This window comes from Oryctolagus cuniculus, chromosome 16, assembly GCF_964237555.1.
Source record: "Oryctolagus cuniculus chromosome 16, mOryCun1.1, whole genome shotgun sequence".
Taxonomy (NCBI): domain Eukaryota; kingdom Metazoa; phylum Chordata; class Mammalia; order Lagomorpha; family Leporidae; genus Oryctolagus; species Oryctolagus cuniculus.
In genome coordinates, this window is record NC_091447.1 from 15,261,829 (window position 1) to 15,274,551 (window position 12,723).

Below are 12,723 nucleotides of genomic sequence, written 5' to 3' on the forward strand. Positions count from 1 at the left end.
TGAACCGGTGCCTATATGGGATGCCAGCGCTTCAGGCCAGGGCGTTAACCCGCTGCGCCACAGTTTAGGCCCTGGTGTAGAAATGTTTACACATGGAAAAGGCAGATCGTGAAGAGCACTGTGTGTGGATTTCAAATTTTATTTTACAGCAAAATCAATTCACATTTTATTCCATTTCCCTCCTGTGTCATAACCTATCCTATCGCATTTTCTAGAACTTCCCAATTTCCCTAAAGACTCAAGACCTTGCACATCACTCAGTGGCTAACATGGACAGAAGTGCTGAGGCTAGAATGCTTCTTTTTTTTTTTTTTTTTTTTTTTTGAGTTATTGATTGATTTGAAAGACAGAGGTACAGAGAGGCAGAGGCAGAGGGAGAGAAGTGTTCCATCCACTGATTCATTCCCCAAATGGCTACAACTGCCGGAGCTGAGCTGATCCGAAGCCAGGAGCCAGGAGCTTCTTCCGGGTCTCCCACGCGGGTGCAGGGGCCCAAGGACTTGGGCCATCTTATACTGCTTTCCTAGGCCATAGCAGAGAGCTGGATTGGAAGTGGAGCAGCTGGGATTCAAATGGGCACCCATATGGGATGCTGGCACTGCAGGTGGTGGCTTTACCCCTACACCACAGTGCCAGGCCCCTCAATGTGTCTTTTAAGGGTTTCGCTACTCAGCAGTAGCCACACCGTGACTTCACAAATGTGTTTTGTAGGCATTCTACCAAAGGCAGAATCAGCAGTCATTGTTTTTCAAAGGAGGGACATGAGACCACGCCCTAATGCACAGCTCAAATCTGCCTGCCAAGAACTTCGCAAGATGGAATTTTGTCCTTTTCTGGGGAAGAGACAGGGATCTTAAATGCCCCACAGACACACTTCTTGCCCTGTAGTACGTCAGTTTAATCCTGGGGCAGACTGAGCCAATGGCCTGCTGTCAATTCCAAAGGGGACATTCCCAAGAGCCCGCCCAGTCTGACCTGTGGGTAAACCACAGGTCTGATCCAACACAGCGTCGGGACCGCTGCCCGGCTACCCCAGCCTTGTTCCCCTAGTGATGTGTGTGCGTGGACCGTCAGTCCTGGGAGTGTTCCGAGAAGCCCTCTCTGGGCCCAGGCGAGGTACAGGGCTAGGCCACCCTCCAAAGATGTGGAGAGGCCCTGGAGCAGCCTCCGGCCAGCTTCCTGCCACCCTAGCACTCAGCCACAGAGGTAGCCTGGAGGCCCTTGCCCAAGCCCAGGCTCATTTCACGCACCTTTTGAAGTTAAAGCAAAAATAAGGTGGTGTTTGCAGAATCACGTTTCCTTTCTTGTTAAAGGGCACCAGTGCCCTCATTAGAGCCCTTTAAATTGTAAGTAATGGGGCATAAGTGTCTTTGCCCTGGGGCCTGCCTGTGGCATAGTGGTAAAGTTGCCTGCTGTGACCCAGCATTCCATATGGGCGCTGGTTCATGTCCCGGCTGCTCCACTTCTGATCCAGCTCCCTGCTAATGCGCCTGGCAAAACAGCAGAGGATGGCCTGGTGCTTGAGCCCCTGCCACCAATGTGGGAGACCTGGAGGAAGCTCCTGGCTCCTGGCTTTGACCTGGCCCAGCCCTGGCTGTTTGTGGCCGTTTAGTGAGTGAACCAGTGGATGGGAGATCTATCTCTCCACCCACATCTGTCTGTCTGTCTGTCTCTCTCAATCTCTCTCTCTCTCTCTCTTTCTCTTTCTGTACCTCTGACTTCCAAATAAATAAATAAATTTCTAAAAACAAAAAAAAGATTTTTATTCTAAAGATATTCAATAAGGGTCATTTTTCTGAGGTCTGTTGTATTCACTCTTTCTTAGAAAAAGATTTATTTATTTATTTGAAAGTCAGAGTTTCACAGAGAGGGGAGGAGAGGCAGAGAGAGAGAGGTATTCCATCCGATGGTTCACTCTCCAATTGGCTGCAATGGCTGGAGCTGAACCAATCTGAAGCCAGGAGCCAGGAGCTTCTTCTGGGTCTCCCATGCGGATGCAGGGGCCCAAGGACTTGGGCCATCTTATACTGCTTTCCCAGGCTATAGCAGAGAGCTGGATGGGAAGTGGAGCAGCTGGGACTTGAAGTGGTGCCCATATGGGATGCTGGCACTGCAGGCGGCGGCTTTATCCACAATGCCACAGCACCGCCCCCTTTTCCTTCCTTGCACCCCTACTCATCACAGTAAGACTTTTAGAAGTTAAGCTTTGGAGTGGCCAGCTATCCAAGCTGGGAAAAACCTAGCTTTTCCCATATTCCTGAAACAGGAACATGATCCTTGTACTTCCTACATGGCAGCCGCAAGAGGCAGGTTTTCAATACCTTCTCTCACGTTAAGTTCCATAGTGCAACCCTAGGGGCGTGGTAGAAATTCTTAGCTTTACAGATGAACAAATAGAGCCAAAGAAAGGTTACGCGATGAGCTCATGGCCTCTGCAGCTAAAAGGAGAGGATCCGGAACATGAGCCCAGAGTACTTGCTTTCCAAATTAAACTACGAGCAGACTTCACAAAGTTCATGGAAATGGAATTTAAAAACAAACTCATTTTGGTGCCAAAAACCTGTGAAACCCATGCATAGTTTCCCTAGAGTACACATTTTCCATGAACTTTTTGAACTACCCTACATGATTTCATATTTTCTGGCCTGCTTTATTTCATTATGATTGTTGTACCATATTTTTTAAAAGATTTATTTTATTGATTTGAAAGAGTGACACACACACACACACACACACACACAGAGAGAAGAGATGAGAGAGGTTTTTTTATCTGCTGGTTCACTCCCCAAATGGCCACAATAGCCAGAGCTGTGCCAGACTGAAGCCAGGAGCTTCTTTCAGTTCTCCCATATGGGTGCAGGAGACAAGCTCTTGGGCCACCTCCTGCTGCTTTTCCCAGGCACATTAGCAGGGAGCTGGATCAGAAAGTGGAGCAGCCAGGATGTGAACCGTCACCTGTGTGGGCAGAAACTTAACCTGCTCCCCCACAACGACAGCCCCAGGATCTTATTTTCAAGCAAGATATGGGCTGGTGTTTACTTACATAATAGCAATAAAATTCCTTCTAGGTCTTCCCTCTGCATGAATCTTTACGTGTTTCATAATATTTCTGTACTGAATTAATAGTATTCAATTCTTCATGATTGTGTAAAGAATAGATGGACCGACGTTTAGAGTCTGGGTTACACCATGTACATCTATTATATTCTTACCGACTCGTCTCAAATCTTCTTATTCAATCACCGCAGGCCCTGCTGGTGACAGCTCCTGGGAGCTGGGGGAGGTTCCCGAGGACGGCTGCCAGATTAGCAGATATGGGTACTTCGAAGCCACCCTTACAATTGTAGGTAAGGCTGAAGACCGGGAAGCACACTGGAATCCACCTGGGTCGCCCGCTCTCTCTAGAGGGCTGGAAGTGGGGAGCAAGGGAGGCTGTTCTCTCCCTGAGCTGGTCCACTAGGACATGAGCAAGGACCTGCAGAGCGCCCTCGTTCCCAGCAGCCCACCGTGGCCCTCCTCAGTGCGTATGTGCATATGTGGAAATGAGCCCATACACCAGTGGGCCTGCCCTGGGCCAGCTGCCACCCGTGCACCCCAGCAAGCTGCACAAACAGGGGGTGAAGCAAGGCCTACACAGAGTTCCCGTAAGTTCCCGCTCTTCCCCCAGCTAATTTCCACAAAGTCACACCCATCCTTTGTGAAAGGCAATGAATAGATCCCCACACACGGCTGGGCATCCTGGGCACCACCCTAAGGCATCCAGCAGAGAAAACAGCTGTGTACCTGCGGCTGAGCCCCCTTCTCCTGGAGAAGCTGGCCACGCCCCAAGCGGGTCCCCTGTTCCTGGAACATGTGCCAGAGGGGCTGCTGCTGTCTAACAGAGGCGTAGACCCTGGAGGTGCAAATCTAGATGGAAGTCAACAGCAGTGCCACCTGACCTGTGCCTCCAAAGCTGTGCGGATAGACTGCTGGGGCCAGTGCATATCTGTACGGCCCGAAGGAGGACTTTGTTTTGGCCTCTGGTTGGGGAGGGAGAGTGTCTGAGTCCATTCAGAACTCTATAGACTGCGAGGCTCATAAACAGCACGAGGGTGTTTCTCTCCCCTCTGGAGACTGAGCAGTGCCAAATCAAGGCACTGGTGGACGCAGTGTGAGGCCACGGACAGCCACAGCCATCTCGCCCTGTCCTCCCAGAGAGACCTCCCCGGAGAGGCAAGGACACTCCCTGGGGTCTCTCTTATAAGGACACCAATCCTAGCACCTAGCACAGACCCAGCCCCCAACACCATCTCCCCAGGGGGTTCAGATTTCAATGTCAGATTTTAGGGGGACACAAACGTTCATTCCCTAGTGGAGTGGCCTTGTGCTCTTTGATTGCACTTGTATCTTGATGTGTTTTTTTTCTCCGGCCTTGTTCTGTAAGAGGGAATCCTGGTGGTTAACATCATCCAGATTGCAGAAGTCCCGATTGCCCAGCCGCAGCCTGGCGACTCCCTGATGGACTTGGTCGTGACCTGCCAAGGAACGTGAGTACAGCCACGCCTCAGTTGATTCCAGTTCCTGTTCTCCAGGAACCCTGGACGAGGACAGACGGACGGACAGACAGAGGTCCTGGGGGGTGGGGGGCACAGCGTGCGCTTGTGTTGCTGGAGTTGGGAAACGGCCGTGACTTTCAGCTGTGGATGAAGTTGCATGAGTGTGATGGATGGTGGAAATGACGACTCTTCCCTTAGATCTGCAGGCTAGGTCTCCAGGGTCTCCCCGGTTCCCAGCTGCGGGAACAGAGGCGCTCGCTGATGGCAGAACTTGCCCGTGGAGAGACTGTTGGCACCCTGCGGAGCGAGGCTCCCAGGCCAGGGGACAGGCCAGGCTGACTCAGTCTCCCCGAGGCTCCTGGTGGACAGGAAGTTCTCATAGCAATGCCTGATAATCGTCCCTCTCTATGACTTATGAAGGTCTTTCTAATGCACTACACGATTTGTTATGATTTGGTCACAACTGCATGTAATAAACTGAATAAAAATAAAAGAACATATGGATACATACCAATTATTTACTTAAATATAGGTTAACTATTTAATCCAATTAATTAAATATACATTAACATCAATTATTCATGTATGTAAATTCATAAAATATATGTCTACCTATGGACTTTTAAAAAGTTCCTGGAAATGGAATTAAAAGGTAATTTTATTTGTTACAAGAATTTTGAAAGTTATATATAGTTTTTTCTTTACACATGTTTTTCCATCAATTCCCTGAACACTCCTTTGTGTGCATGGACTGCAGAATTTTTTGCCCTGAAACAGACTCATCTTTTAATTCCAATTATTACTATTTGTCGCTCCCCCTCTTCGTGGAGGAACGACACAGGACCCTGCGCTGTTCTTTTGTCTGCTCGGCCCTCCCCGGGTTTGCTGCTGGTTCTTCCCGGGTTGGCTGCCGTCCCTTCCACCTCCGTGGAAGGGCGGTTCCCCCTGCCACTTTTCCCCACTTCCGCAGGGGAGCGGCACACCGCCGGCCGGCTCTCTCGGGGGCTGCACAGGTGTTCCTCAGGTGTTCCTGGTGCATGTTGTCTCTCTCCTCCTTTATAGTCCTCTTCCACCAATCCCAACTGTATAGGCAGCTGTATAGAAGCTGTTTCTCCCTTCTCAGCGCCATATTGTGGGAGAGCAGATGCATAGAATAAGTCTTAATTCCAGTAACTTAGTCTAGTCCGAGTTGCTCCCAGTTGCTCCCCACACTATTATTTTTTAAAGATTTATTTATTTGAAAGAGTTACAGAGAGGGAGAGGCAGAGAGAGAGAGAGATGTCTTCCATCCGCTGGTTCACTCCCCAAAGGGCCACAATGGCCAAGGCTGGGCCAGGCCAAAAAGCCAGGAGCCAGGAGCTTCTTCCAGGTCTCCCACGTGAGTGCAGGGGCCTAAGGACTTGAGCCATCTTCCACTGCTTTCCCAGGCACATTAGCAGGGAGCTGGATCCGAAGTGGAGCAGCTGGGACAGGAACCAGCCCTCATATGGGATGCCAGTGCTGCAGGCGGCCGCTTCATCAGCTATGCCACGGTGCCAGCTCCTTAATTCCATTTGCACATGAACCTTTGAAGTCTTTGTGAATGAATACATACATGAAACTAGAGGAAGGGCACGTGTGAAAAGGCGACCTTGTTTGGTCAGAAGGAAGAGCTAAGCTGCTCCTGGCCTGTGCGGAGGGGCAGAAGGAGAGTGGCGAGAACAGAATCCAACCCGCCCGGAGGAGTGACGCTGCACAGACACTGTGCGGTAGAAGTGTCCCCCGTGTCACACCCTTCCTCAGGCCCAGCCCTGGAGCTGGGGCTGTTTGGCCAGGAGTGCTGCCAGGGGCTTAAACAGTGGCTGAGGCCGTGTGGAGTGGCCCAGAGGTTCCAAGGAGACACAAGTCTGCCATCTTGTTCCAGCCCCAGCTCCACCCCTGGCTGCTGGTATGGCCCCGGGACTGGTTATTTTCCCTCCCCCAGATGGTTGCCACCTGTTGAACAGGGATGATATTACCTTCTGTATCAATGGGATGGTCCTAGAACCAAAACCTCGTGAGTGGCACGCAGCAAATCCTCAGACACAGCTTTCCCAGCTGGCACCATTGCCGTGCTTCTCCTGGACGTGGGCCGACTCTGGGATTTATATGACATTTATAGAGACGCACAGTTTACATGGTATTTGTAGTACTGTAGTCCCTGCATCTCAGCCATCTGCGTCTGCGCGTTCCGGAGAGTCCGGTGTGCAGGGAACGAGCTGGGCCTCAGAGCCCAGCAGCCCTGTGTGCTGGGGGAGATCCCTCTTCCTCCTGTACTCCCCGGGTCACAGGCAAACAGCAGCTCATCACCTGGGCTGCTTGAACACCGGTTAGATGGCAACTCAGTGCCTTGTGGTTTGAGTCACAAGGGGGCAACATTTGATTCTGTAGAAAAGCAGTGATTTTCTGTCGCTCCCCCTCTTCGTGGAGGAACGACACAGGACCCTGCGCTGTTCTTTCGTCTGCTCGGCCCTCCCCGGGTTTGCTGCTGGTTCTTCCCGGGTTGGCTGCCATCCCTTCCACCTCCGTGGAAGGGCGGTTCCCCCTGCCACCTTCCCCACTTCCGCGGGGGAGCGGCACACCGCCGGCCGGCTCTCTCGGGGGCTGCACAGGTGTTCCTCAGGTGTTCCCCTTAGATGTTCCTGGTGCATGTTGTCTCTCTCCTCCTTTATAGTCCTCTTCCACCAATCCCAACTCTGCTACCCACACGCCGAGTACGCTGCTCTCCTCCAATCAGGAGTAGGTCCTACAGTTTATTGGTTGAACTGGAGGCAGCTGTGTAGAAGCTGTTTCTCCTCTCCCAGTGCCATATTGTGGGAGAGCAGATGCATAGAATAAGTCTTAATTCCAGTAACTTAGTCTAGTCCGAGTTGCTCCCCACATTTTCCTTGTGTGACACTGGCTTCAAGGGCGAGCATTCGACCTGGCAGTTAAGGTGCCCACCTCCCACATCGGAGTACAAGGCTTGGTGCCGGCTCCAGCTCCCGACTCCAGCTTCCAGCCAGTGCAGGCCCCAGGAGGCAGCAGTGATGGCTCAGGTAATGGGGTTCCTGCCACCCACATGGGAGACTTGGATTCAGTTCCCAGTTCCTGGCTTCAGCCCTGGCTGTTGTGGGCATTGGATGGATGCACCCATTCCCCATTCTCTCTCTCTCTCTTTTTTTTTTTTTTTTTTGACAGGCAGAGTTAGAGAGAGAGAAAGGTCTTCCTTCAGTTGGTTCACCCCCCAAATGGCCACTACGGCCGGCACGCTGCACTGATCCAAAGCCAGGAGCCAGGTGCTTCCTCCTGGTCTCCCATGCGGGTACAGGGCCCAAGGACCTGGGCCATCCTCCACTGCCTTCCCAGGCCACAGCAGAGAGCTGGCCTGGAAGAGGGGCAACCAGGACAGAATCCGGTGCCCTGACTGGGACTAGAACCCAGGGTGCCGGTGCCGCAAGGCGGAGGATTAGCCTAGTGAGCCGCACCTCCGGCAAATTCTCTATTCTGTCTCTCTCGTGTATGCTCTCTCCTCTCTTCCTCTCAAATTAAAGAGATTGTTATTTTTAAGAAAATGCTAATATCACATTCCTCTCCCCTGCTCCTCACTGGCATGCACGTGCCTGTCCCTCCCCCACCGCAGGGTCCCCAGGGAGGTCTGCACCGTCATCTCCGACCCCACCTGCCAGATGGCGTGGAACTCACACTGCGACCCCCTGGACGAGACTGAGAGCTGCCTGCTGACCGTGAGGAGAGCCTTCCGCGGGCCGGGGACGTACTGTGTCAACCTCACTCTGGGTGACGACACCAGTCTGGCCCTCACCAGCACCTTGATCTCTGTCCCTGGTAGAGGTGAGGCTTCTTACGGTCATACGGGCATGGCCTGTTGCAGGTAAAGTGTGTGTGTGTCAATGCCAAAGCTGTCCGGGACTCCACATGTAATTTTATTTCTGCACAAAATGCATCGAACCCTTGCTAAGAAGGATTCGAGAACTGGCGCTAAAATCCAGCAGCAAATCTACTTAGGGAAGTGATGAGGGAGAGCCTCGGGCTGCGGCCGCAGAAAAGCCGTTTGATGAGAAAGGGCTGCTGTGATCACGGGCCAGCAACCGTGGGACGTGTGCACTGCACGCTCCAAGGGGCTTGTACTTCAAGGAGAAAATGTAAAACCCAACCCCGAAAAATACCCGTGTTCTCCAGCGGCACAGCAACACGGGAGAGGTGGGTAGGTGCTCGGGGGAGTCCACCTGGACAGAGATGTGAGGCCAGAAACGGGAAAGCCGCGGGCTCCTGGCTGCCTGCAATGGCTGGGTGTCCTCTTTCCCTTCCTGAATTTTAGCAACCATCACACTCCGCCCTGATTTGTAAAGAAGATTTATTTATATTTATTTGAAGGAGTGACAGCCACAGAGATCTTCTATCTGCAGGTTCAGCCCCCACTGGCCACAGCAGCTAGGGCTGGGCCAGGCTGAAGGCAGGAGCCAGGAGCTCCATCCGGGTCTCCCGTGTTGGTGGTGGGGGTCCAGGAGTCCTCATCTGCTGGATCAGGAGCAGAGTAGCCGGGGCTGGAACCAGCACCGCTTGTGGGATGTGGGCGTCCCGAGCATGGTCACAACCTGCCCACCCCGTCCCCACCCCGCAACCTCCCTATTCAGATTGTCACTCAAAAAAAAAAAAAAAAAAAAAAAAAAAAAAGGCTCTGCCCTCCTATTGCTTGGAGAGGTAAAATGTTAACAAGGTAACTAAGGAATTTCCTTTAGAAATGTGCATGTCCTGGGGGCATCCTATTTCCCTAAACCCCAATTTAGGACTCTACCCAGCAACCCTAACTGAATTCAGCTATAACTGACTTTGTTGTAAGATACTTCTTTGCATCTTAGAAGAAGGGCTCCACAGTGGAATAGAGGAGAAAGATGAACTTGTACACACATCACAATACATATTTTGCTCCTTAAACTGAGTACTATCAGATACAACCTAATGACTAATTCATTTATAATTCCTTTGGACTCGGAGCCTATCTTATAAAGAAAACTGCACTTAAACATTTCTTTACCCATTAATCATATAAAGGGCAGCCTTTAACCCCAGTGGAAGAAAAGCTTAAGTAATCATGCACACCCATGCGGTTATTTGTGTGAGAACTTATTGTGGATGAGGTCTGGGGTGCAGATTTAAAAACAGAAAGCAAGGACGTAAGAGAATCCTGCTCCTGGTGGGGAGGCAGCCAGAGCCCCTGCACCTGAGCTACAGTGGACTTCCCAAGCGTCATGCCCAGAACTGCCGGGACCCCTGCTCTGCTGCTGCCGCAGCTCCGGGGGCTTCTAGGAATTACGTACAGAATCATAACTCGTTTTCTAGCAGGCCTCCTCAGTGCTGGCCAGCTGCGGATCTCGTGTGACTTTGAGATGTTGCTTTCCTTTAATTCTTCACAAAGTGAACAATCGCTCTAGGTGTGACTGGAGTTGTTTTCAAAGACCAAATAAAGGGAGGCACGCGCCACAGTGGGGACTCCCACATCCCACATCTGGGTGCCTGGTTCCAGTCCTACTACCCTGTGCTTCTGGCAATTGCACCTGCAAGGGCCTCAGACGATGACCCGGGGCCTTGAGCCCCTGCCTCTCCCGGGGGGAGATCCAGGTGCAGTTCCTGATTCCTGGCTTTGGCTGGGCCCAGGCCCACCTGCTGCGAGTATTTGGGGAGTGGAGCAGTGGATGGAAAATCTGTCTCTCCGCCACAATGGCAGAGCTGACAGGCTCCGCCCTGTGTGTTTAGCCCCAGCGACGGCCCTGGGAGCGGGGGACGCTGTCCTGATTGCCGCCGGCTGCCTGGCCCTGGGGGTCACCATGCTCGCCCTCTACGTGTACAGGTAAGTTCTGGGCTCGCTGCCCACCCCAGCGGTTCTCTGCACGCGAACGAGCCATTTTGCTTATTATTATTGTTGTTGTTATTGTTTTGCCTTTAAACATTGTGTGTGGGGGGGAAGATCTTCCCTTGAGTGATGAATCTTGCTGTAGCTTTATTTTATCATATTTTATTTTAATCCTCAAAATACTGCCAGAAGTCAGTAACTTGACAAAATCGTGCCCACGTGATCTGAAACGGAAGTAAGCATGGAGAAGCGAAAAAAAATAAGTGTGTGTTCATCGCATACCCGTGTCCTGCAAGTCACAGATTAGGGTTAGATGGGATGACCCATTTGCACCTGCCTTGCAAGGCATTGCAGAAATAGCTGAAGAGTTTTTGTTTGTTTGTTTAAATAACCACCTAACGCGTTGTTTTCAGAAAACACAAGGAATACAAACGGATAGAGAACAGCGCTGGGAGCACGGCCGACGGTGGAGGCCTGAATGTCGGCCAGGGCCACGCCAGGGCCGCGTTCCTCCCCGGACGCCAGGAGAAGCATCCGCTGCTCAAGGACCAGCCGGGGAGTCTCTAGACCCGCACCTCCCTCTCACCCTCCGCCCCACCTGCAGTGCCGCCCAGGCGAGCTGTGCAGGACTGGGTGGCTGTTCCCTTGTTCGTTTTTCTCTCTCCCAGAAGAGTCTTGTAAAACACTCTCGCGGTGTGGGCAGGCTGGATTTGTCCTCAGGGGTAGTGACGAGCGAGAGAAGCGCAGTGCCACTGCCTGCAGCCTGGGGCGCGTGTCTCAGGGCACAGCTCAGCCGCACTTCCTGTCCTGGTTGTGTCTCCCTCACGAGGTCTTAGGTAGCGAGTGGGATAGCCACACGCGGTCCCAAGAGCGTCCCTCGCTGGAGTCTGACCCAGGGAGCTGGAAGGACGGGCTGGACACCGTCCGGCTTTCCGTACGACCACGGGCACAAAGCCAGCGGAGTCCTGGCCTGGAGGTCTGCTCCTGTTGCAGGGGACACGCGTGAGCTCCTGACAGAGCAATGCGGGCCCAGGCCTTCAGCACGATGTACGCACTGGCCGCGCTCAGGTAAAAAGGCCGGTCTTATTACTAGATGGGAGCCCTGTGTTTGCGTGACAGCCTGCCCTGCCCGGCTGAGTGAAGGAATGATGCTCATTCATTTTGTTAACCAGGGACACCTGTGTAGTGCTTTCTGTATACCAGGCCTGGGGACACCTGCCCTCAGAGTTGACACTCTTGTGTATAAACCTGAATTTCTGTACATTCTGGTGCCTGTATTTGAGTTCACATACTATGATTTTTCCAAAGTAGGAAGACCTTGATTTTCCTCCCAGTTTCTCAAATGATACGGAAACTTGACCAGGAAGGACTGTACCTCCATTTGTGGTGAACCCTGTCTGCCGTATGTCACACATCATGATGCTCTTTTTCTCTCCTTTCTAAAAAATAAAGTGTGGTGAAAGACTAGACGCTGATATTGTATTTATTTTTCCAGCTTATACTTTATGATTTTTGACCAGTGTACACAGGTTGAAGGCCACCCCATAGAGCTTTGATAATCTCATGAAGATTTTCTATTTTAAATTATGTATAGCATGTGAAAATTCAATTAAAATTTTAATGTATACTTTTTTTTAAAGATTTATTTATGTATTTGAAAGGCAGAGTTACAGAGAGGCAGAGGCAAGAGAGGTCTTCCATCCACTGGTTCACTCCACGGGGGGCCACAAGAGTCAGAGCTAGGCTGATCCAAAGCCAGGAGCCAGGAGCTTCTTCTGCATCTCCCACATGGGTGCAGGGGCCCAAGGACTTGGGCCATCTTCTACTCCTTTCCCAGACCATAGCAGAGAACTGGATCAGAAGTGGAGCAGCCGGGATTCGAACCAGTGCCCATATGGGATGCCGGCACTGCAGGCGGCGACTTTACCTGCTACGCCACAGCAGCAGCCCCTGTCCTTTCTTGAGCCTTTCTTTTCACATTCTCCTCATCCGTGAAGTGGTTGTGTAGTCCCTGCATGAGGTGCTGCAAGTCCATGTGCAGAAATGGATGCAGAGAAAGGCACTTTGTATAAGGCTTTATGGTACACACTTCAAGTCAGAAGCAGGTCAGAAGCAGTGGGGAGAGCGTTTCTCATTTGTGTGATCACCAGGAGCCCAGAACAGCAGTAGCTAAAGCAGAAAAGCAACTGGGAGTTGCAGCAGAGTCACCTGGAGGTTTGTTAAAACCTCCTCTGGAGCCTCCTCTGGAGTTCTCATTCGTTCAGATGTTCCGGGAAAGAGACCTGCTCTTCCCATCTTATACCAACAGGGGGTAGCAGA

The 12,723-nt window shown here is 51.8% G+C and overlaps 1 protein-coding gene across 1 annotated transcript in view; it reads left to right on the plus strand.

The window, feature by feature from the left end:
- The window catches only part of GPNMB (glycoprotein nmb), a 31,669-nt gene extending 19,798 nt beyond the window's left edge, over window positions 1-11,871 (plus strand). The window contains exons 7-11 of the mRNA XM_070059398.1: window positions 3,249-3,347; window positions 4,424-4,526; window positions 8,176-8,384; window positions 10,308-10,401; window positions 10,818-11,871. Of these exons, the coding sequence (XP_069915499.1) occupies window positions 3,249-3,347; window positions 4,424-4,526; window positions 8,176-8,384; window positions 10,308-10,401; window positions 10,818-10,971 (659 nt within the window). The 3' untranslated portion in view covers window positions 10,972-11,871. The remainder of the gene's footprint in view (window positions 1-3,248; window positions 3,348-4,423; window positions 4,527-8,175; window positions 8,385-10,307; window positions 10,402-10,817) is intronic.
- The last annotated feature ends 852 nt before the right edge of the window (window positions 11,872-12,723 follow it).